Below are 25,583 nucleotides of genomic sequence, written 5' to 3'. Positions count from 1 at the left end.
TGTAAGAAAAGATCTAGCAACTACATAGATTTGGAGAAATATCTATGAGCCATTATTATACATGCAAAGATGGTATTGTAGCATTGCATCCATCTTCTGGGGGGTCAATTGAGTTACTCTTTGCTGATCTCTTGGCTCTCTGCCTAACATGGCAAACTGTATGAACATAACCTATGAACCAATGATGGTTCAGTTTCAGTAAGTAAAGGACTCTTCACTACGCCTTGTTTTAAGTTAATCTCGCCTGTAATCATGGTCTATTAAAAGGTGTTTTTTTTGAAAGCTGTGGCAAACATTAAATTATGAAAGACACACAGACAAACTTGAGTTCCTTGGCAAAACCCATTCCTTCCCTCATATTTCACCTATCTAAAAATTGCAAGTTACCTTTGGAGCTTGCCATAAAGCTCTCTTGCCAATCCTGACTGGACTCAGGATCGTTTTGAGGGTAGAGTACTATATAAATAAAAGACGAGACCCTGCAGATAACAGAGTGGAAAAGCACAGGTGCTGGCACTCAGAATATGAGGTAACCTCTTTCAATTAGAATGTACAATTTTAGATTACTGACTATGAACATCATGGGACCTGAGATTTTGATTCATCAGTAATTCTCCTTTATGTCTCACTAAGATGTAAAAATCAGACCTCTGCTCCCACACAGATCTGTCTCCTCTTCGCGGAGCTACTGCTTTTACCTGTGATCTCCAGTACTGCTCTGCCCCCTTGTGCTGCTGCGGTGAACTCGGCAGAGAACAGTGTGCCTTCCTCCTCCCGGATGAACTACAGAAAAGCCCACTGTCACTTCTCACTTTTCTGGCAAGTTCAAGGTCGGTGTCTAGCTATTTTCAGCTCATCTCTTCTTGATCCATGCAGAGAAATGACAAGGTAACGTGATTCGGGGTCAGCTGTATTACAGGAACCGTTACATAAATGGAGAAAGTGAAAATCAATCCTAGCTGACAGTGACTTGGGGATAATCAGCGCTCACTGTCTGCCTCTGTCAGCTCGCCTGCATCAAACACCGTGTGACTTCTGTCAGATCTTTTTAATAAAACTATATTCTCACTTTCAGCAACCTAAATAAATGTTGTGCTGGAGTTGAATCTTGCTAGGCTAGTTTAGCCCTCTAGATTTGTAAACCTTTCTAATGCTTCCTCAGAAAGCCACATAAGTGACACCTGTTATCCCAGGTTTGTTCATGACCTGGGATGAAAGTATTGCTGCAATAACTGCCACACTGAGTGATGGGGCTGAGCATCCCTGTGCACTGCTGTATCCTGTGACATTAACCCCGCACTTGTCTCAGCATCACTTCCCAAGCCCTCCACAGGGCTACCTACTCCCTCCTCTTTCTGGGTACCTGAAGCCTCATCTATCATTTCTTGTCGGGGACAGGCGTCTCCCAGCATTTTTAGGTGTTCATTGCAGTTTTCCTTCTTATCTCTGTATTTTGTTTTAAACTGGGATATTGCTCCTAACAGAATCAAAGGTGAGGTGTTGAACAAGATGTCTCACACTGGTAGCATTCTGACCGCTGACAGCACCTTGAATGTCAGTTTCAGGAGGGAGCTTCGCTATCCCACCCACCTTGTGCTCCCAGGAAACTGAAGCAGGCAATCCTCCATTGAAGTACAATTTACCATAATATTAGTTGTCAGTAAATTCAAAGACGGAACTACTAAAGCTATAAAATGGATTAGAAGCAATTTAAAAAAGAATTAACAAACTAGACTAAGAGTATACTGTCAACAAACAAATGCTCCATCATAGGACTGTAATTTGGAATTTTAATTACCCCTCTGCTCTGTAACAAAACAATGTCTGAACTGGCAGCGATTTGAATCTCTCACAGGTCATTGAGCATTCTAGTTAATTACTCTATGAATAGCCTGTTTTTCTCCCCTCTGGAAACACGTTTCTAATGGCAGTCAAGGTCTGACAAATGTGTCATCTACATAATTAGCTAGGAAGCAACACAAAACATTAAACATGCTTTGTGCCGACAACTATCAAAACATTTCATTTGTTGTCAATTATTCATTACTTTGTAGGTTCTGAAGGGGTTGTTATTATGGAAATAAGTCCAGATGCTAACAAGGTTAGGGTTTTGGATTCAAATTAGTAATCAGAGGACTAACTTTTAAAAAAATGTATCTCATGTACATTCTGCACCATGTTCAATCAGTAGGAGATTATAAACAAATTTCGCTCTCTGCTCAAGTTAAAAGGAAAACGGTGCTTGCCACATGTGTGAACTCCAGAGCCCTGGTTCATTCTTTGAAGTATGGGCTCTTTAATTTCACCATAAACTTCCCCCACCTTTTGAGAACCCCAATTTGTACTTGGTAAATAGAGTTAAAAGATTTCCCAGCATGAAATGGTACAGGGTGGCACAGGCAAAGACTCAAATCTCTAGTGGGATTTGAATCTTCTCTGAGGCATATTCTAAAAAAGTAGAAATTCTAACTAACAAACTTTTTCCTCGGCTCCACAGTGTGACTGCAAACAGCTGGAGATCGGCTACCTTAGGCAACCTGGGAGTTCCTGTTTATTGTTCCTGTTTTGTTTTCTTTTAACTCGGTGTGTCTGAAATGTTACTTCTTGTAGGATTTTAATATTGTACACAAAGCTGAATACTGTCTTGGAAGCCAGCGCTGCTAATGTTTATAGACGGTACAAAAGGATTCTTCAAAAGAATTGACCTCTCAGCAGCAAAGAAAATTGCAGTGGAAGACACATTATTGTGTTGTCGTATCAGAGCTTTGGATCTGCGGAGAGTCTCACTCCACTGTCCTCCAGCTTTTCCTTATAAACCAAAATGGCTTACAAATGTCATCTACAATAGTCCAATAAAGATTACGAACAAGACACTGTCCTTTCACTGATGAGATAAGAAAGATTCTGCAAAATGCAGCACTGAACAGTTCATAAGGCTTGTTCCCAAATCAGAAAGGCAGAATTCAAATTGCATTTGTGTGTGTGTGTGTGTTTAAATTTTAATTGAAATGATCAGTTTGTTTTCTACGTAATGTTCGATCAGATGCCTGTGTTACAGAGCTAGATAGAAAGAAAAGAAAGGAAACAAATTCTATCAGGGGAATCAAGAAGACCTGTTATCTTCAGGGTGTGCGGAATATGTCAGGAAATAATTCTACTCTGTGAACTGAGAATGCCCAGCTAATAAAAACAGATCAGCCATTCGCTAAGAGAAAATAATTGTCTCTATGTTTTTCAAAGCAAACGGCAGTCGCATCTTACATTAAATAGGACACATTAAAATAGGCTCTAATAATCTTTATGCAAAAGGAAACTAATCCATTTTCAGATCATACGATCCACGGCAATAAAAGGAAAGCATCAAACTAAAAACAATTTTAGAAATGGCTGCAGACTCTCATTTAATTAACATGCAACAGATCATATATTTATGAGGAAGTCAAAATATTTAGGAAGTCTATAATCCTGTAAGCCTTAATGTGGTATAAAAACAACAAATAAATGCAAAGTGTTACTGTTACACATGCCTGCCTGATCAATGGTTTTCACATATTGATCTATAAATGGAGTTGACAGTCTGTGTTGCCTGCACATTTTCCAAGCAGGCTCTATTTTTGCACAAAACCAATACGGGCAATTACCTTTGTTTGAGATGCCAAGTCTTATCAATTCAATGTGATTTAGTGTCATTTTAATTAAATATCAGGATCCACTTCAGGACAATTTATCCAAACAAAGCCTCAAACCTGACTATAAGCTTGATTTGAAGTAAATATGGACATGCCCTACAATCTCATAATATTTCTCAAAAAGTCTGCTAAACAGAAGGCTTATATTTTTAGTAGTGATTTTTATGTCTGCCTTTTTGGCTAGCCACAACTTTGGCAAGCATCCTATAATGACAGAAGTAAGAAACAAAAGAAAATTGTTTCCTCTTTTTTCCTGATAATACGTTGAAATGGGGGAGGGGATGGGAACAGCGTGTTAACTGTGGAAAGAGGAGACTTGTATGCTAACACTTAGGGATGGCTCGACCTAAGTCCTCATGTAAACACCACTGAAAACATATCTCTCTGTTCATGATGGCCATGAATGTAGTAATGCCCTTCTGTGGGTTTGCAGGATAGGAATGGTGAATATTCATGCTTGAGGCTGCTCAAGACACCAGCATTAAATGCTGAAATAGCTCCAGCCTGCAGATTCTGTGTTTGCAGCATCCTGATTTGGGCTGTTTAAACTGTTCATTAATATCTATTTTAAACTGTCTGTCTGGTAGACTGGAGCATCCCTACCATAAACAGGCACCGAAGTACTTTGAGCTATTTGATGGATTGCACATTGGCCCTTCTGCCCTTAGACAGGCAACTTCATTTGCATCACTTTTTGCCCTTGCTTACTGCCTGATTTTCTAGATAGTATGTGTTCTGGAAAAGAAGCTGCTTTTCTTTCAAGAGACTTCCTGTTCATCTCAGAATGGGAAAACAGATCAATGCTGCAGACCAGGGAGCTTACTTCCCATTCAAATGGAGTGCTCTAGATTTCTTTTATGTAGAGGCAAATGTCTTGCAAACTGGCACCTAATAGTCCTACCTCTCAAACATTCCCTAAATATCAAATCAACCTCTTGAAAATTTGAAAAGTATTATTTGATGTTTAAAAAGAACAACACACTAACGCCATTCTCATGTCAGGTGGGATACCTGTGTAACTAAAATGCCTCTCTGAAACATTTAAGTCATCAAAATTCCTAAACTCACAACCAAACTCACCTCTGTTTGTATTGCATGGAGTTGAAGGACTACATTAGCATTTTAGGATACATTTAATTTTTAGCATCTTACAAGACTTACCAATGATATAAAATATACTTTAAATACACAGTCGTATAAAAGTGCTGTAATTCTACTAATTCAATTATGAATTAAAAAAATATTGCATTGATTTTACCCTAAAATATTAAAAAATAATGAAATCACTGTATCAGACAGATTATGTTATTAATTAGTCCAGAAGTTTAAAATGAGACTCTCTGGTAGACAGATATTATAAACAAGACATTTTATTAAACAGGACACAATACACAGCATGTGTGTAGCCTCCAAGCCCCTACTATTTATTTCATGGAGATTCCGTGTATGTGTTTCTGTTATAACAAACTATTTGTGTAAACGTGTGTACACATTTTTAGGGTCCATCCCACCCCACTTCTAAATGCAAACTCTCCCCCTTGACCTCACACTGTCACCCGACTTCTGAAAAGCTACGCAGATAACTTTAACGGGCTTGTTTGAATAAATATGCCAAAATACTTTACATTCTGTCAGTATCTAGTCAGAAAATTGTGCATGGAAAAAAAGATGAAAAGAACTGAGACAGAAAGAAAATTAGTGCCATGGCAAGCTTTCAATACAGAGTCTCTGAGCCAAGCTTTCTCCGTGAAATGACATATCCTCACCAAAATACCCCCTTTTATATAATTATGCACCGAGTACACATAACCAGAAGTAACTTTTATTTTTGTTCCTTATCGAGGAATCCATATTGCTCAGACTAAGAATGCGGAAACAAAAGCTGGGATAATTCTAGCTAATTTAACTTTGGAGAACTCCTATTCTCTAGCAGTCCAGCATACAAGCCCCCAAACTAAAGTTATGTAACAAGGTAATACCAACAATGAGAAACTGCATGATAAAATCCTGCCCAAAAGTGAAAAATGCTAATTTTGTCTCATTTAGCAGCTGGATACAGAAATGCTCATTAGTTTTAAGAGGGTTAATCCTTTTAACTTTTGCATATTGATATGCCAATTATGCCTAATTGTACAAGAGGCATCAGTCAAGGTAATAGTGCATAAACACATGAAAGTTATTAAGTACATCCCAACATGTAATAAAGTAGGTGTTAATTGGTAGCTGAGTTCTGCGGGCTATTGAGGTGGATAATTCATTGAGAGATGGATCACTTGTAATTTCTCTCCATAATTCCTTTTGCAGTCTCACGCTGTGATGTTTTCATGCTTGTCAAAAACAACTGCGGCATAGCGCCTTTTGTTAAACACAGCCAATAAAATATGCTAGGCATCATTAAATATACTTAACTTTTAAACTTTTTCAAAGGTACAGTTCTTATGGGTAGTACATATAGAGAGTCCAATAATTGACTCCAACCACTGTCTCAGGTTCACAGTTGAGAAGCAGCTTAGCTGTTTTGAAAGTGAAGGTAGCTAACAGTGTTGTGCCTCCCAGCAGACGATCGTTGTAAATGAGAAAGTCAATAAAGGAAAATGCTTTTCTCAGGAGTTACCTTATCTAAGGATGTATTTCTCACTCTCCCTGTATCAACACTGCCTTTCTCACGGTAAACCTGCCTACAACACCTGAAAAGGAACTCATTAAATTTCTGTATTTCTCAAACCCCTGAGATGGCTGTGACTTAATTTTTACTTGAAATTCAAGTGAAAAATGGAAAATAAATATAATTGGTAACAGTCTACTCAGTAATTTTACCTGTTCTAATTCCTCTCTTAGGAAGCCGAATAGTTTCTAGGTGCCTGTGATATTAACAAAACACTCAATTAATAGCCAGCATTCTTCTACAAGCTGACTGAGACTCCCAGTCTGTCCCTGGCTACCTTATTTCTCAAGCTTCCTCTCACTGTGACAAACAAAATAGATCTGGGGTCCAAAAGAGTGGCTAACATTGCATAAATAATTTTGTAACATTCTATGGCCTCAGCTGCAAGTTACCACCATTATGGTAGAAAATTAACCAGAGGAGACCCATCGCAATCAGTGAGTTTAGTGGCTCAGGATGTGTGCAGGGCCAGGGACACAATTGGCAGTAGAGTTCATCTCTAACTATTTTATTTCAAATCTTTCTAATGACACATTATCAAAACAAAATGGCTTCCTCTCCAAACCTTAAATAGCCACACCATTTTAACCATTTGAGCCTATTGCAAATCAAACCACAATTTTCCACTCTTCTATATTATTGGGAGATTTTAAGAGAAAGATTTTCACATTTTGAAGTTGTTGGGTGTTTTTCCCCCTCAATTCATTCTTAGCTAATTTTAGCCTCTGGCTTTTCAAAGTGATGTACTGTATTTGGAAGTACAAACACCGCATGCTAGCATAACCTCATTATTTTTATGACACTGAAGCATGGTAGCAGAGGCCCTTAAAATGAGTCAAAGGTGCTCTTCAGCCTGGCTCCACATCCCCTTTATCACTCTGGATTAGGCCCAGCTCTGCTCTTGTAACTGGGGATATTATTATAACTATAAGTAGGCAAGATAAAATCCGTTACAAAACAGTTTTCTCATGCACATTAGGTAAACAAACAAAGCTAATTAGCTGATTTAAAAAAAAAATCTGTCTGCTAAGAGCCTGTGGCATGTTTGGGGCATTTGACTTACAGGTTCAGTGACCTTCCCAGCATCGGTGAGGATCATGGATTTAGTTTGGCTCTGCCTGTCTTGGTGGCTGTTGGTGTTTTTGATTCTCATTTGCACAGCTCCTGTAGCTTGGTGGGCAGAATTCAGTTTTTCCAGAGAGTTGTCACAGTTTGTAGATGTCTGCACACTGCAGCTTGTCCTAATGAAATTCAAAACATTATATTATTATAAATAAACATATACATTTATAAAACACACACATACACACACACACACACACACACACACACACATAACCCTGTTAAGCATTGAGGTACTAAAATTCTAGAGTCTGCACCTTTCTCAGTAGGAAATGAGAGAGTTACTACTTTGTACTCATTTGTAACAGCTTTGCCCTCCATCCTCACAGATGACAGATGTTTGTATCACAACTCCTGTCCATGTAATCTCTACTTCAATTAGAAGCTTCCATATAGGGTCCGGGGTGATAGTCAAAACCACTAAGATCACCTACTGCTCTTGACTAAGAACTGTCTGACCTCCTACCTTAGGCATCTCACATACAGCCTTGCCTATTACTCCAGAGTCATGTAACCCAACAATCTCTTCTGACTTCTATGGGCACTGTGTTCATGTGCCCCATACCTACCTACCTACCTACCTACCTACCTACCTACCTACCTACACACACACACACACACATACACACACACACACACACACACACACACACAGTCATTTAGAAATAATATAATAATATCCTTTTAAATTGTATTATTGTGCTTTATGTGTGAATGTTTATCTGTTCTGTCTGTATAACACGTGCATACAATGCCATGGAGACCAGAAGAGGGTGACATCACCTGTAACTGGACTTAAAGATGGTTGCTAGCTTGTCGTGAAGGAAGAGTGCTGGGAATCAAATTCCTATCAACTGAAAGAGCAGCCAATGCTCTTAACTGCTGAGCTATCTTTCTAGACCCCCAAAAATAAAATTAAGGAAAAGAAATTTTTATATAATCCAGTCTTCATATTAAGAAATGATGATGCCAACTTTTCACCATTAACATACAGGCTTTTCATTAAAAAAACTTGCTAGTTTTATATGTGTGTGTGTGTGTGTGTGTGATCAAAAGCTATATCAACCACAAGTAGAATTAGTGGCAGAGCAAAACAAGTGGATCTAGGGAATCCCCACTCTCAATATCCATGGGAAGATTTAAAATTCCTTTTCCACTGACACTTACCTACCAAACTCTGTTAGATTAATTGGACATAATATTTAAGAAGAATATAATGAAAAAGAAAAGCACTGTTTACTTATTGTGCTATATATTTTATTTATGTGTGATATATATTCAAAAGAAAGTGTCTAACTTAGACAAATCCAGTACAGACACACCTTATACAAGCAGCCGTAAGGAAAATGAAGCAGACTCGTGGTACCTGAGGAAGAATGCCCCTTCAGCTGCCTTCCCTGTATGTATACATCCTCTAATTCTTTATAGAGTTTCTCTGAGTAGCTTTGGTTGTTCTGAACCTCACTTTGTAGGCCAGGCTGGCCTTGAACTCACAGAGATCTTTCTGCCTCTGCGTTTGAGTGCTGGAATCAAAGGCTTCTGTTACCACCCACCACCAACTAGCAATATCTTCTGATTCCAAGAGAACATTTGTGATTCAAACACAGTTTCCCAGCTGCTGATTATAGACCTTTTCCTAGCCTGGTCATTGCATTCTCAATACTGGGCATAAGGATACAATGTTAGATAAAGCAATGACTAGTCCAATTTCAGCAGGAAATATAACCACAAAGAGTAGTAGTCTTACATTAGAGGAATCAGGAATACTGATCTCTATAGGCTTAAAAATGAGTTAGCTTCATTATAGAGATAAAGAAAAATAGGCACTAAAATATGTAGCAAAGGAAAAAAATTGTTTCTTTGTTTGTGTTTTGTTTAGAGACAGAGTCTTGTATGTCTCAGGGTTCCTTATACTCACTAGGTATCCTGGGATAACCTTGACCTAAGTACCCAACCCTCCTGCCTGGATCTTCAGTCCTAGGTAAAAATAATAATAATAATAATTAAAAGTATTTTTATATGAAGAGTATTATTTTACACAACAAATGGGAATTCGAAAATTATGACAACTTAAAAATATCTCTAGATTTCTTTATTTACATGGGAGTCAATGTTCACAGTAGTTCATTTTCTGATTCGCTAGAATTCATGTGAAATAGACGTCTAATCCAATTTTTCTAGAGAAGAGAAATGATGCTCAATGAGACTAAGGACTTTCCCCAAAACCCTGGCAAAAGAAGTGTAATGTGTACCTAATTTCAAGAAATAGCAACACAGGAAGACAAATTCTAGTGTATCTAAGCAATAAAAAGGAAGTATGCGTGTCAGGGGTGGGAGTTGGGGTAACTGAACAGTTAAGAACTTGACTGTTTCAGAGGACAGGACTAAAAGTCCTGTTTACACCAATAATATGTAGCTGCTCACAAGAGCTTTTAATCCCATCTCTAGGTGGTCCAAAACCTCTGTTCTCCAAGGATACTTATACTTAGAAGGACCCTTCTACAGACATGTGCATATACATACTTAAAATTTTTTAAAATGGAACAATCTATTCATGAACATTAAAATGAAGAATCAAAAACTCCTTCTGTCAAATGAATGATACCAGTCCAAAGGAAAAACGGAAGAACTGGAAACATACTAGATGGTTCTGTCTCACACATCTGGAATTCCAGCAGTCAGAAAGCAGAAGCAGGAGGGTGGTGAGTTCTGGGTCAGCCTGGACTATATAACAAGAACTTGTCTCAGAAAGAAAAGAACATCAGCTCTGCTATCTTATTTGTACAGTGTTCTAAAGAAGTAAAAGTAAAAACCAATAACTGAAAGAAACCCAAATTGCAATTGCTTAAGGAGGAAGAAAACAATGGGGTAAGAATTGCTTAAACCGAATAGGAGGAAATGTGGGAGAGAAACAAATATTCAACACATTGATTAAATGCAGTGAAGGTTCCATGCTCATGTCATAAAATGCATACCTTGTGCACTCTAAATTACTATACTTGATCATACTTCGGGTATAATATGCAAAGTTGTTTATAGGAAAGTTGTTCAAAGAATTCCTTAGCCATGTTTGTTTTATTGATTTTTTGTGAGTTTCACATCATGTTCTTCAGTCTGGCTCATCTCCCATCACCTCATATCTGCCCTTAGTTAGTGCAACCTCCCTCCCCCCAAATAAAACACACACACACACACACACACACACACACAAACACACACACACACTTACGCACACACACACACACAAACAAAAACAAAGAATAGCAAACATCTCATTGTGGAAGCTATAGTAGGTCATTGTATGCCATGTTTTTGTTTGTTTGCTTTTTTGTTTGTTTGTTCATTTGCTTTTTTCTTTTTAATTAGCATATATGAATGTGTTAGAAAACTTACTTGATTGAGTATAAAAGAGCTCTTTCAATGGGTATAAAGTAAAAATTAAGGTAATAATTACATTTCACCTTCTTCTAGAAAGGTCTTTCATTTTTAAATGAGTGCATTCAAGGTTTGACAGTCTACATTATTCAACAGATTCAAAGTCTAAGTGTGGGAAATTTATGGTATTACTGGAGAAGTCATTCAAGACGAAGTGTCTATCTTTTAACTGACAGGATCCAGCCACTGTATTTTCAGAGCCCCAGCATGTGCATTTGTAGGACATGTTGCTTTTCTACATCTGTACAACCTTTGGTTCAAAATAAAACTTTGCATTCTTATCCTCATTTTTAAATCAATCCTCAAATTGCTCAGCAATGTACTACTGCCAAAAGGCAATCTGGGTTCTCTGATTACTTACTTGGAGACAAGCTGCCTCTTTCAGTGTTTTCCCTCAGCTGTATGACTCTTCGTGCCACTGTCTTAAGGTTTGCTCTTTCTCTTTCCCCTAAGCCTTGCTTCCACTTCCCTCTGGCCTCACCTTGTTAATACTTCACTACACCATGAATCCTGTCTTTCCTCACCTTCCTTGTACTATAGTCCTCCCTGTCTATAGAGATTATGTGCCATTTATTCAGATGGGTTCCTGAAACTAGACACTCAGTGGTGAACACCATGCTTATGATGTTGTCCTCTGTGCATACATACTTCTGATATAGGTATTTTGTAAGTGAGGCACACTAAGAGATTACGGTTGTAACATTGTAACAGGAGATCTAAAAAATATGCTATTCCTATGTTTCTTCTAGTGACAAGGCTCAGAAGACATATGCCATGCAGTGTTTGAATGAGGTAGGACTGTAAATAGGATTAAGTACCTCATAAGGATTGCACAAAAACAAGTAAAATCAAGTATAAGAGACTGAACACTGGATCTAATTGCTGGGAGGGTTACTAGGCCATTAGAGTTTGGGTATCATACGCCACTTAGCTGCCACACACAGGAACTATTCATGCTCTTCAGAGTCAGATCTGACAACATTCGATTTCACCATGTTCCTAGAGCAGCATATAAGTAATCAAACTTAAGATTGTTTTATAATTTAGGGAAATTCTGGCTTAATACTTTTGGGACAAGATGGACTACAGTCAACTGAAACCATGGGAAGCTTGGGAGGTTCGATTAGATTTTATTTTGCTATGTTACCCACTTTGTACCATTGTGCAGCTTAAGTCTCATCAAAGTGAGTCAAACTAGAGTCATTTGAAAAGAGCAAACCTCTACTGGAAGTTTCTCCTTAAGATCCATCCATAGGAAAGACTGTGGAGGAATTTCTTCACTAACAATTGAGAGAGGACTCAGTACAAGGTGGGCAACACCACCCCTAGGCACATGATCCTGGTTGTATAAGAAATCCCACTGAGCAAGCAGTGGAGAGCAAACAAGGAAGCCATGTTTTATACTTGGTCTTTGCTTCTTTTCTTGCCTCCCTGCTATAGTCCTTTAGCAGTCCTCCTTGGGTAATAGACTATATATAAACTACAAGTCATATCATTATTTTCTTCCTCAAGTTGTGGTATTTTATCACAGGAACAAAGAAAAATAATAGAAAAAAATCCTTTTTAATTGTTTTTTTTATTTCCAGCTATTTGTAAGTTTCTAATTTTATATCACAATATAGTGTTCTAAAAAGGGTTTTTTGTTTTTTGTTTTAAATGTCACAATGTCTGATTTTTAAAGACAGGAGTGATGGCTCAGTTGGTTAAGAGACAGACATACAAGCCCCAAATCCTCATCCTGTCGTGTGCAAACCCAAAAGCTGGGCATAGTTGGAGAGATGGGAGGAAAATACAAGGAGATCCTGAGAGTTTATTGAAAGCCAAACTAGCTGAATCAGTGAGCTCCAGGATCAGCTTCTGTCTCAAACAGTGAAGTGAGGAGTGACAGAGAAAATCATTTCATATCAAGCTCCCTCTCTCGCTCCCTGTCTCTTTCATGTACACGTGCACATCGATGAGCACCTCCATGTATACCTCCACATATGCACAAAGCCATGCATATACATCACACACATAAAAAGGTTTCTCTGCTGAAAAACTTGATTCCTTCAAGGTTAACTAAGATTCTCCCAGAGGGTTGGCAGCAACTTAGATATTAGAAATTGTTCTTATATCAAATGCCCCACAGTTTTCCTTTTTATTTAATTTTATTAGATATTTTCTTTATTTTATTTGTATTTCAAATAATATCCTCTTTTCCAGTTTCCACACACACACACACACACACACACACACACAAAAACCCTATTCCCTCCCCCCTCTCCCTGCTTACCAACCCACCCTCTCCAACTTCATGGCTCTGGCATACCCCTACACTGGAGCATAGAGCCTTCACAGGACCAAGGTTGATGACTGACTAGGTATCTACCTACATACGCTACATATGCAGGTAGAGCCATGAGTCCCACTATGTGTACTCTTTAGTTCGTGTTTTAGTCCCTGGGAGCTCTGAGTATACTGGTTAGTTCATATTGTTGTTCCTCCTATGGGGCTACAAACCCCTTCATCTCTTTGGGTTCTTTCTCTATTGGGGATCCTGTGCTCAGTCCAATGGATGTCTGTGAGCCTCTACTTCGGTATTAGTCGGGTAATGGCAGAGCCTCTCAGGAGACAGCTATATCAGGCTCCTGTAAGCCAGTACTTGCTCATATCCACAATTGAGTCTGGCTTTGGTGATTGAATATGGGAAGGATTCCCAGGTGGGGCAGTCTCTGGACTGTCCTTCCTTCAGCCTCTGCTCCATAGTTTGTCTCTGCAACTCAGAACATATTAATCATTATGTTATCTAATATACTAAATGAGCCTGTACCCAGGTTGGGAGATCAGTGTTGTCAGACTGAGGAAGAGTTATCAGATGGAGAAAGCAATTCTGCAAGAAAAGATCAGAATTCTGAGCTAGGTTGGGCAACCTGGGTAAGTCAGGCAAGGGTTTAGAGTGCACACAGCCTTGCAAGCATTTAGAATTGTGTCAACTAGCTACCGATGCTTACATGAAGGAGAAGTAAAGAGAGAGGAAAGAGAAAAAACTGTAAGGAAGTCATGACTGATGTCATAAGGAGAGTGGTATTTGACTTCTGAGTGAGATTGTTTGTATTGCTTGCCCATCTTCTGGTTGAGGCATGAGTTGAGAGCACTTGACAAAACCATACCAAGCTGGTATTGTAAACCCTCCAGAAGAGGGTCTGAGAGAGAAGATTTCCCTTGGCATCAGATACACACATCTTCTACAGAGGAATTGAGAGGAGAGCAGAACCTTCCTGTTTGCAGAAGAAGGTGCACAAAAACCTGGAGAGAGGAGAAGGCAGAGTGATGCAACAGAATTGGAACAAAAGCTGTAGTGGTGGACAGTGTATGTGGAGAGGTAATAGACCCTCATTGACTGTGTCAGCAACCACTGATAATGTAGAACTGTCTCTAGATCATATTTTCCCAGGTGTAGTTTGATCCTACTTACAGACCTTCTTTTACCTTCCTACAATTTCTTGTGTTCCCTTACCTTCATGCTTACAGTTCTCTATCCTTTTACCACACACCCTACAGTTGTCTTTATAATTTGGCTGTTAAAGCCCCTACTTCGCCTCTCACTTAGATATTGAATCATCTACACAAGTGGTACTTCTTAAAGTTCCCTTTATCTATCATTCTTGACCTTCTCTGAACACCCATTTTTACAGAGAATTACTTAAAAATTTTATTCCAACTAAACCAATGAGCATTATGAAAGACTAGCCAGCTACCTCGATAATTCTCAAAGAAGCAGTTGCCTAAATCTCAGTCCAGAAACCCTCCTGGCATGTGAAGCTTTGCATCAAAGAGAAGAATGTTGATCAGGTCACACTACATGTTGTTTTAAGAACACTGCATGCAAATGTCATTGGGGTTGTACATTAGTGTTGCATCCTGGAGAATGTCTCCCAGGTTTACCAAACTGATGTCCCAGTCTTAATGAAATACATTTCTTGATACCAAACCATATCGCAAAACATGGTCAGTCTTAACTCACACCTGAGCATCCCTACTGACTTGGAGCCTAGTAACTGAGAGTAGTTAGACTTCTATAACCACTGTGTGCATTTGGGGGCATCTTCAAAAAGGACATTAGTCCAAAATTATTCTCAGGTAATTTTAAATGCTCTTCTGTTGTTCTACCCATGTCTTAACTTCATAAACCCTTGGTTGTATAGACTTTGCAATGCCAGTGCTACTTGTTTCTTATCTGTTTGACTTAGTAACCTTGCGTATGTTGCTAATACTAGTTGTAGCAACTCTGGTTATGTTAAATCTGCATTCCTGCTCAGATTCCTCATGGCTCAAATTAGACTATGTCATTCACTGAAATCATCATTTTCATTATGTATGAGAAAAAACATTGATGCTTTCTGCAGGAGGTACTCAATAATGATAAATGTGTAATAAAGATATGGAAGAACAAGGCAATTTTGCACGTGCCTGAGATAGCTACTAATTGTATAAATTTCTCCTCCAAATCCCAAATTCCCAACTTAGAAATTAAAGTGGGTATCAATCCCTTAAGCCTGACTTTACCAGTCCTCCAGACTTCCGGATTTTGTATGTACTAAGAGAAAGCATGAGTATCTTGTGGTATCACTCAAGTTCCACTTTGAATCCTGTTTTAAGAACAGGAAGCAGCGGGAGGAAACACTTCATAAGGACCACACAAATGCTGGCTTTGCTCCTCAGACTCAAATCTGTGGTGCTCTGAGCCCTACTTCACCTCTCACCCTGCAACAGTCCAACAAAGAGTGAATGTGATGTGTAAATCGCAAATTCCATAGCTGTCCTGCCAATTATTTTTTGCACTGTTAATTATATGGAAGCTCAGCAGCATGCCCTTTTGAGTTTGGAAATAGAGTTTTGACATCTCATTCACAACAGCAGCATTAAAAAGAAGAGTATATTAAGATATCTTTGAGCTAGGGAAAAGTGAAGGTGCCCCCATGATCATGCAGTCTCCACATTGTGGGACTCAGCAACTTGAACTATAGCACACTGTCTTTCTTCTCCAAGTTGTCATGGGAAGTTTAAAGTCACCCCAGGCAGCATAAGAGCCTGTGTCCCTAAACACACTTGGTGCCATTGTAGACTCCAAAGTGGGGAGAGAGTGAGTCTAAGAAACTAAGAGAACAAAGATTCCAAGGTAAATTTGTCAGAGAAGAGGAAATTAAAATGAACACCATGAAGTCACATTAGGTGTATCCTAATATCATTATATTAGGATATGTATCATTATATCATATCATATCATCATGCTATATTATATCATATATATCATTAGTTATATTATATGTATCATTATATCATATCATGCCATGTCATATCATATATATCACTAGGTCCATCATATATATCATCACATCATGTCATATATATCATTTAGTACATCATGTATATGCATAGGTATGTCATATAAATCATCCTAATCAATTAACATGTATTCCTGTGGGGTTTGGAAAACAAGAGAGAGAAGAAACACTTCTTGGGTGTATAAATTAAAAACAAGTATGGAAAGTAGTTAATGTTAGTGCATGTAGCTTACCAGTACATAATCAGGAAATTGTCTAAGATTTTTTTTAAAAATATGTGTAATTTTTCTTTAGCATTATTTGTGAAGACCAGAGCACTGTGAATATGTCACAGCAAGTCAGAGGCACAAAGAAGCAGGGCTTTTTATACTTTATGTGGCCAGAATTAAAGTACTCCTTGAGATTCATATAGATTTCCAAAAATGTACCAAACACCATATTTCCATTTCATTTCAGAATAACCCTTATGTTTCCTTCTTATTGCAAAAAATGAACATCTCCCTTGAGAACAAGATTGCTTTGGGCAGTTTATATATGTACATACACACATATATACAAATACAAACCTTTTCATATGACTCTGGCTACCACAGGGAGCTTTCTGAGGACAACTATTTCAGAACCAGATATCACAAGCACTCTCAGAAAATTCCTATTTTATGAGAGTCAGCCTAGATTTTCCTTGTGTAACAGATGAGCTATGTGGTCACTCCCACCCACAAAAGCAAGGTCCCTTCTGCCCCCAAATTTAGGAGGCCTCTGCGCACTCAGACCCTGTTCCTGTCTCTGCTTGTGGGGGACAGACTGACTCTCCAGGTCTGTTAAGGGTTCATGGCTACTACACAGACAAGCATTATTCTTGAGAGAAATTCATTTCAATCCCCTGGAAAGATCTTATGTTGATCTGTGGTAGAACAAAGTCCATTTGTTCCCCTGTGGAAATGACTTGTGGCTGTGGTAGCTCTAGTAATATGTGGCACAACCTTCGTGTCATGCTTTCCTGACAGGTCAGTAATTAACTTGCATTGCAATTGCTTGCTGTTTCTACCACAGCAGCCATTTACCAAAATAACATTTTAATTTCAGTTTCCTCCCAGATTACATTCCTTTTCTTTTTCTCCCAGTGGCTTCTACATCTCTATTAAGTCTCATTTCCCCAGACCACTTCCATAAGCTGAGAGAATGCAATAAAACCCAGTTTCAAAAATGTCAAATATAATGAGAAAGGAAGATCACAGTAAAGGAATTTGATCATAGCCAGCCTATTGGGTAACATTGCCTTTGACAGGGCAGGTGTTACATAGGGGAGATGTGATAATAAGACTTTACGTTTATTTAACCAATATCAGGGAATCGGGGTGGGGGGGGGTCGTCTACACTTACTAAAAATGGCTGACAGTTCAGCTGCTTAGGCAAATTGTAATATTACTATTATTATCCTTGCATGCATCCATCCTAAGTGGAGATAGTTCATTAAAAAAATCAAACAAAAGCAATATCAATAAACAAATAAGCAAATAACAAAAAACCAGGATAGCTGGGCAATGATGGTGCAAGTCTTTAATCCCAGAACTTGGGAGACAGAGACAGGCGGATCTCTGAGTTCGAGGCCAACCTGGTCTACAGAATGAGTTCCAGGACAGACAGGGCTGCATAGAGAAACTCTGTCTCAAAAAAAAACAAAAAAAAAAAAAAAAAAAAACAAAAAAAAAAAAAGAAAGAAAGAAAGAAAGAAAGAAAGGAAGAAAGAAAGACCCAAAATCTGTATGGTAGGCATTTCTGACATTCATTAACTGTAGGTTATTGGCACCCCCATATCTCACAGACACATTAGAAGCATTCTCATGGAAACAAAGCAGTCAGTTTTTAGTTCAATGTGTAGTGGATCTTAAGCCAGAGAAACAGGCTTGTTATGTCTCACAGGTTCTAAAGCAGTTAGCAGGAATCTTGCAGTAGAGTTAGGCATAGCATATTTGTCTATCATGGAGTCTGATAAGGTTGTATTAGAGAAGGAACTGGGCAAATTGTCAAGGTAAATGTGCTATTAAGCTGGTGTTGCTGATAAATACAATGTCACTGGACAAGCTGAGATCAGCACATTCAAAAGAAAGACACATCCACATTGTGGTATAGAGTGGGTGGCTAGGAGGAAAAGCTAAGTATTGAAAGTCTGGTAGGGATGACTTAGGTGAATTGTACAAGTGCTTTCAAGGAATCTGAACTCGTTTTATAGAACTTGGAGACACTTGGTTATTTGTTTAAGGTTACTTTGCTTTTTAAAAGACATGGTATGGGCCAGTGAGACAGCTCAGTTGACCAAAGCTCTTTCCTGCTCAAGCCTGTGTTCTAACCTTGACAAACTGATAACTGAGTCCAAATTATCTCTAACCACCAATATATGCCACAGCAATGCCTAAACACTACACACACACACTCACAAATACATACACATACATATACACATACACACACACCCCATTGAGAAACACAAATATGAACACATATTCCTTCACCTATTTATACATCTTATTATTGTGATAAGAGAATGACATGACATAAGAAAACAATCCTGGATTTTAGAAAGTACAGTTTGGACATCTAATGTTTAATGTTTCTAGGCATCAAATATATACAAGGCAAGGTAAGATGTGACAAGGAAGTCAAACTTCTAAGGCACAAAGGTCACATGTACAATTGCATTGAACTGAGAACACTGGAAATGAGATTTGTGGAACTTCTAGTTTTTCCTGATGCTTAGACTGCTGGGAAAGCATTGGAAAGACAGGACCAAGATGTGAGGGCTGTGGCAGTTACTTTACAGGCCTGGAAGATGTCCTATGGAGTGCCAGTCCTTTGATACAGCAGAGAACTACATAAGATGTAAGGGAGGCAATCTTTGGTCAGTTTTCTTGTGAACTTTGGCTTGAAAAGTTGAGACTTTCAGCTTAGGGAAATGATGATTATCATAAGGAATGATAAAAAGCATCTCTTAACGAGAACTATCAGCACAGTTGCCCTACAGCCACAGTACTAGAAAACGCTGGCAAAACAGAATCTAGATATTGCCAGAGCCAGGCATGTGTGCTGATCTTTGCTGGAAGCGTATCAAGTGCAGACATTGCATTGAAGCCCGTGTTTGTGTCTATTTCCTGGGATTTCTTGGTCTAAGGTAACTCGTACCCTGAAGGGCTTTGACACTATGGCAAAGTTCTCTATCAAGCTAGTTAAGTCTAGCTATTGATAGCAGTTATGGCAGACTTTATCTCTGTCTTTGCCTGGGCAGGGATCAAATATTCAGAAGTTGCATATTGCACAATTAGTGTTCATCAGTAATTAACAGTGATCAGTAATGTCAATACAGCTGGCATTTGTTTCATCTAGAAAATTTGTTATTGTGTCCATTATTCATTCTATAATGCTGATGTGTCCAATGTCTGGATTGATTGGATTGAATTGTGGTGCCAACAGGGTCTATCTAGGGGGTGGAAACATTGTGACATTCCGTCCTTGTGAGGGATGATGGCCTTATGGCTGTATCATTAAAGGTTTGCAGAGTTGTTTTTTAAATATATTTTAAACATGGCTCTCTCCCTTTTTTTTATGACCATGTAGCATGTTAAATAGCTGTAAAGGCATGCTTGCATCTGTGATCATGTCTATGTTTATGTCAAAAGTTCAATTACTTGTTACAAGCTGAACAGTTTTAAGCAATCCCAGCTAAGCACCACACTAGAACACTTGAGATTCACCCAGAGCTCTCTTAGAGTAACTAAGGTAACTATCTGCCAAAGGTAACTATGACTTTTTTCTTATTTTGCTTATTTTTTTCCATTGCTTTGTGTCTTGGTTCTACTGCTGGGTAGTATGATTCTTTACAGATCTTGATGCAATCCATTTCTATTATATACATTTTCCACTTGGGGGTAGCCTTTCATTCCTTTAATGCTATCATTCTATTAACAGGATCTTTATCTTTTAATTTTTTCTAATATATTCTTTCTTCCTTTAAATTTTATTTTTCTGTATGAGTATATAGCTGCAAACACTTATGGGTATCAAACATGTGCCTAGTGCCATGAATTTATCAGATCCCCTGGAAATAGAGTTACAGGTATGAGTAGGCATATGAGTGCTAGGAACCAGAAATCATGGCCTCTGTAAGACCAGTAAGCATCATTGCTGCTTAGCCATTCCTCCAAGTCCTCCTGATCACCACCTATTTCCTAAATATATTCTGTAATTCTAGGTCCCTCCAATATTTTACTTTAAATAATAGTTCTTTCAAAATTTTTTATTTTTAAAACTGTGATTTAACTTGGAGTAATTTTGGGATAACATGGGATAAAGTTCTTGCCCAATGGATAACTAACTCATACATGTATATGCTTACAGCTTTGACTTGAGTATCATCTCTGACTTAACAAAATGAAAAGGGATCATGAAGTTGGGCAGTGGTATTGTACACCTTTAATCCCAGCACTTGGGAGGCAGAGGCAGGCAGATTTCTGAGTTCGAGGCCAGCCAGGTCTACAGAGTAAGTTCTAGAACAGCTAGGGCTACACAGAGAAACCCTGTCCTGAAAAACAAACAAAAACAAAAACAAAGACAAAAACAAACAAAATAGAAAGTAAGAAAGAAAGTAAGAAAGAAAGAAGAAAGAAAGAAAGAAAGGAAGAAAGAAAGAAAGAAAGAAAGAAAGAAAGAAGGAAAGAAAGAAAAGGGACCATGAGTTAGCAAGCCATCTAAAGTGACAGCTTCTAAAGAGCTCTCCTAGCCACAGGTAGTGACAGATAGGTATAAACTGTCAGGTACCAACATTATACAAAAATGATTATACAAAAGTACCTGGTCATAGTCAGGACAAACAATGGCAACTGAAGAAACAAGCTGTGGTTAGCTAATGGGGATTTGAAACAGTGGTAATCTAGAAGTGGCAATGTAGAAGCTATCCACTAGGTTGTTCATTAGAGAATGGCAGACATCTCCATCCTGGACAGTGTTTCACATCAAGCTCTGTTACCCATGAGAAAGACTGGCAGTGTTAAAGTAGGGCCTCAGTGCTTGTAAGTGGATAAGGTAACAATTGACCGGGTTACCACTAGAGAAAGCTATGGTCAGAGACAACTCAAACACCTAGTGAAGAAGAAGTAGCCTGATGAATGCCTGGACTTGGAACTAAGGTGGAAATGAACTTGATATCCAAGACCAGTCGCTTTTGCAAGTGCAGAATCCAATTTCTCTGGAATTGAAGGTTAGTTAAGATTTATCCTAGAAGTTAGAATGGAAGACAATACAAGTACATTGAAAACGAGCACTTGATTATTACAGAGAAATGGGATAGAAAATTATAAAGCAATGGTCTTCAATAATCTGTGTCTATAGCATATTAAGAGTGCAATCTTAACTGGATCTTCCACAGTCATTCCAAGTCAATAAGACTGACAAGGGCTTTCAGAAACGATATTCACTCATCACCCATCAGGGACTGAGATGTTCCTGGATTTAAACTACTTTATAAAGGCTTATATAGTTTCTTTTATTTTGATTGATTGATTGTGTGTGTGTGTGTGTGTGTGTGTGTGTGTGTGTGTGTGTGTGTGTGTGTGTGTGTTGTTTGCATATGTTCAGGACAGTCAGAGCCCAGAAGAAGAGATGCAATCTCCTGGAGGTGGAATTACAGGAAGCTGTGAGCTATCCAACATGGATATTAGGCAGTAAGTTCTCTTGATTGCTGATCATCTCCAGCCTCTGTTATAAAGGTTGTATACATTATCTTTATATAAGTGCTATGCTAAAATTATTGCTATGTCATCACTAGCTTCACCGTGTTCCTGTTTTAGCTGTAGTTGTTTTATGGGAATGAAATTTCTCTTTAGAGCAGGCAGGTGTTAGAATAGTGTACTGGGTGGATAGAAGGCTATGCTAAGAGTCGGTAGATGTATGAAAACAATGTTTCAATATGAGAGTTAGCTACTGAAAACAAACTTCCAACACAAATAATGCTGAAAATTGGTCCTTTCACATAGGAGATAAACCCAGACTTCACATACCCCAGAATCCAAGTCTACCGTGCCACCTTCAGCTCAGTTCAGAGAATTGTTACTCGTGGTTGGTTTACTTCTATCAAGGACTTGGGAAGTGTGAATGTAGTAGCAAGTTAAATGCTTGCAAAAGAGCTCTCCTTGTTAAAGAGCAGAGGAAGGTTGAAAGTGTTCATCTTGCAAAAGTTCTTTCTAGAAGCCAAGAACAGTAAAATGAGGGGAAAGAGAAAAAAACACTGGCCAGTCCACAGTATTTAAATTGAATTTTTCAAATTGAGTTTTCATCCTTCATCTTTGAAAAGTCCCCCAATATTCCATATTCATTGCACATATTAGGATGTATCCAGTTTTATCTGGTTTGAGTAACTGAAGGTCCTCATGCTTTTGTCTTTAGCATCTTTACTCTCTTCCATTGGTTTGCCAGTTACCTTAATTTAGGAACATTTGGGGAAGGTGGCTCCTCCATCTAAACCAAGGTAGCTTTGCTTTTATTCCTAGAACCTCCCCTCAACTAGAAAATAGAGGTAATGAGGGCTAGTAATCTACCCCTAACAGAGGTCCATTTCACGGAACAGTATTGAAATCTTTGTTAGTTTATCCAAGTTTCTGTTTTAATTTGGAGAATGCATAACAGTTGAAGATATGAAAAGTACATATAAGTAACACTGTATGGACTGAGCAGAACCCACCCCCAAGGCTCTGTGTGTGATGTGTGTGTGTGTGTGTGTGTGTGTTCATCCATTAACAGTTTTAAGAAAATATTTGAAGGAGATCAGGGAAGAAATATTGGCAGGAGAAAAGGGAAAAGAAATGTGTTATAATTACAATCTCAAAAATAAAATAAAAAATATGTTGGTATGGGAATTTATTTAAAAAAATTCAGAAATACTTTCTTTCTGTGTGGCTTTACTTGCTTATCTCCTTTGTATGACCATTCTGAGGTGCAGATAATCTCATATGTTAATAGGCTATGCATCCACACCCTGGCTATATCGGGCACAATATGTACTGGAAAGTCTGTGTACTGCATGTATGAGTGCGATTTCCCTCTCCCTCTCCTTCTTCCTTTCTCACTTTCTCTCTCTCTCTCTCTCTCTCTCTCTCTCTCTCTCTCTCTCTCTCTCTCTCTTTCTCTCTCCCTCCCTCCCTCCCTCTCCCTCCCTCCGTCCCTCCCTCCTTTTTCCTCTCTCTCTCTCTCTCTCTCTCTCTCTCTGTGTGTGTGTACTAGTTTGCACACACACATTGCATCAGTGTTTATATATTGCTACTATAACTACCCTCACATTAGTCATGAAAGTCTTGCATCTCCTCGAACAATACATCTACACACATGTTGATATCAGGTGATACCTTATAATATAGAGTCTGTATCATATGATTTAAAATGTCAGTTGAAAAATATATACTCTATTACTCAAGTTAAACTTTTGAAGTCATGTTTTAATGATTTTAAAATGTTTTGGAGAGAGTTGTCAGCAGAAGAAAATTTATTCTTTCTAGTTAAGAAAATGAACCCAGTCATGAAATCTAGACAGACAAAACAAACTTACATGAAAAGCTATATATAAATGGAAGGTTTCTCAAACGATAATTCAATGTTTTAACCGATCTCTAAAGAATTTTAAGATGTCTCAAATGCACAAAAGTTAGTTAGTGACTCTTGTTCCTTCTGTGACACCTGCTCCTGCTTCCATGGAACAGCTACAAATTAACAAGAGGTGGAGAAGGCAGCCAGTCAGCCCACAGACATATGGTGTTGGACCTGAACAATGTTTTAAAATGTTTGGAATCAATTTCCAATTGAAAATAAGAGCTAATGTTTTCTTTTTAAAGGGCGAATTTTTTAAAAAATGGGCAGAAAAACAAAGCTTTATATATCTTCACTTGAAAAGATCATTGACAAAGTGATCCAGATTTCCTGACAGCAGTCAGCTGGATGAGGGCTCCTTTTCTACCCTTTAGAGAGGACACATGACCCTGTGATTCCCAATTTCTCTCTGAGCAACACTTGCTTGTATGGGCTGTCTGGTGTAGAGGTGTTTTTGATGAAGACATCTGACATCAGTATACATAGAAACACCCCTCGTCTGCTGTGCATTGAGCAGAGTTGAGGCTACACACGAAGTCTCCATACATTTTTATATTCTACCTTGTAAATTCAGGCAGGTAAGTTAGACATGGGGTGTGGTGTTTGCAGGATAGCCTCAGAAGGAGTTTTGTCAGACATCACTTCTCACAGTCTTCTCAGTGTGATTTGTGTCATACAGTACTAGTATGTGTGCTCTTTGATATTGCAAAGTGATTTCCCGCATTCTCTCTTCTCTTGATCTGGCCTCTTTTGCTGTTCCTATAATATTAGGACAGATGTTTGTATCATGATTTTTTCCTCTTCTTCATTTCAGGTGTGTCTAATCTGCCCAATTAACTGTGGGTTCCTTAGAGGCAGACAGTGTGGCCAGTGTTGCCATGTACAATGTTGCTTTACAGATGCTTGATGCCTGTCTCCAATTCTATGTCCCCAGTTCTACCAGCACCATGAGCATATTCAAGTTCAGGTTTGCCTTTGTGTTTTAAATGGTTTTGAATCCTGATCAGTGCAGAGTATCTTTGCATTATTGTGTTTTGCCTCTGCTCCCCACTTACAAGAGCCAAATGCACCCAAGTTTGTGTAACCGAGGGAAAGGAAACCAGAACACTTACTTCATCTTACTCTCCCCTCATCTATGACATTTCTTGTACTCTTTTGCACATCTGCCACACAGACTCATACCCAGGTTTCCTATGCCTCACTAGTACATACCCACCCCATTGCTAATCCCAGTTCCTGAAACCAGATGGCTGATCTAGAACCTATTGCCAAGCAGCCACAGGAACTTCTGGCTCTCCACGGACAGAAGCCCAGCTGCTACTAGTATTACCTCAGTTTTTGGGTTTCCTAATTAAACATAGGGATCTTATCAGTGCCCTGTATTGGTATATGCCATTTCCCAATAGGATTGTTACCTAATCTGGATAATGGAACACTGAGGTAGTTTACCTAGGGAAGAACTGAAACAAAACAACGCAAACCTGTCAAAAAAATTGATATAATGCAGCTCACAATTTCCTTTCTCAGTTGTGTATTCTAGGACACATTGCTGTGGCTTCATAAAACCTGCCTTGGGTCATGCATTTTTGTTTGTTTGTTTGTTTGCTTTTGTTTTTTGGTTTTTGGTTTTTGGGTTTTTTTTTGGTTTTTGGAGACAGAGTTTCTCTGTATATCCCTGGCTGTCCTGGAACTCACTCTGTAGACCAGGCTGGCCTCGAA

The 25,583-nt window shown here is 38.6% G+C and overlaps 1 protein-coding gene across 5 annotated transcripts in view; it reads right to left on the bottom strand.

The window, feature by feature from the left end:
* Arhgap15 (Rho GTPase activating protein 15) overlaps positions 1 to 25,583 on the bottom strand; it is a 611,414-nt gene that overhangs the window by 572,107 nt on the left and 13,724 nt on the right. For 4 of the 5 annotated variants that reach the window (XR_004118571.1, XM_031370150.1, XM_031370149.1 and 1 more), the window contains exon 2: positions 7,418 to 7,595. Coding sequence is in view for 4 of the 5 variants with exons in the window: in XM_031370150.1 (XP_031226010.1) it covers positions 7,418 to 7,595 (178 nt within the window). In the remaining variant the exon portion in view is untranslated. Of the gene's footprint in view, positions 1 to 7,417; positions 7,596 to 22,285; positions 23,023 to 25,583 lie in introns of those variants that run through there. The other variant, XM_031370151.1, reaches the window with a different exon arrangement.

The sequence above is a fragment of the Mastomys coucha genome, unplaced genomic scaffold, assembly GCF_008632895.1.
Source record: "Mastomys coucha isolate ucsf_1 unplaced genomic scaffold, UCSF_Mcou_1 pScaffold15, whole genome shotgun sequence".
NCBI classification, from domain to species: domain Eukaryota; kingdom Metazoa; phylum Chordata; class Mammalia; order Rodentia; family Muridae; genus Mastomys; species Mastomys coucha.
Note: the sequence above shows the minus strand (reverse complement) of the source record. Positions and strands in the feature narration are given on the sequence as shown.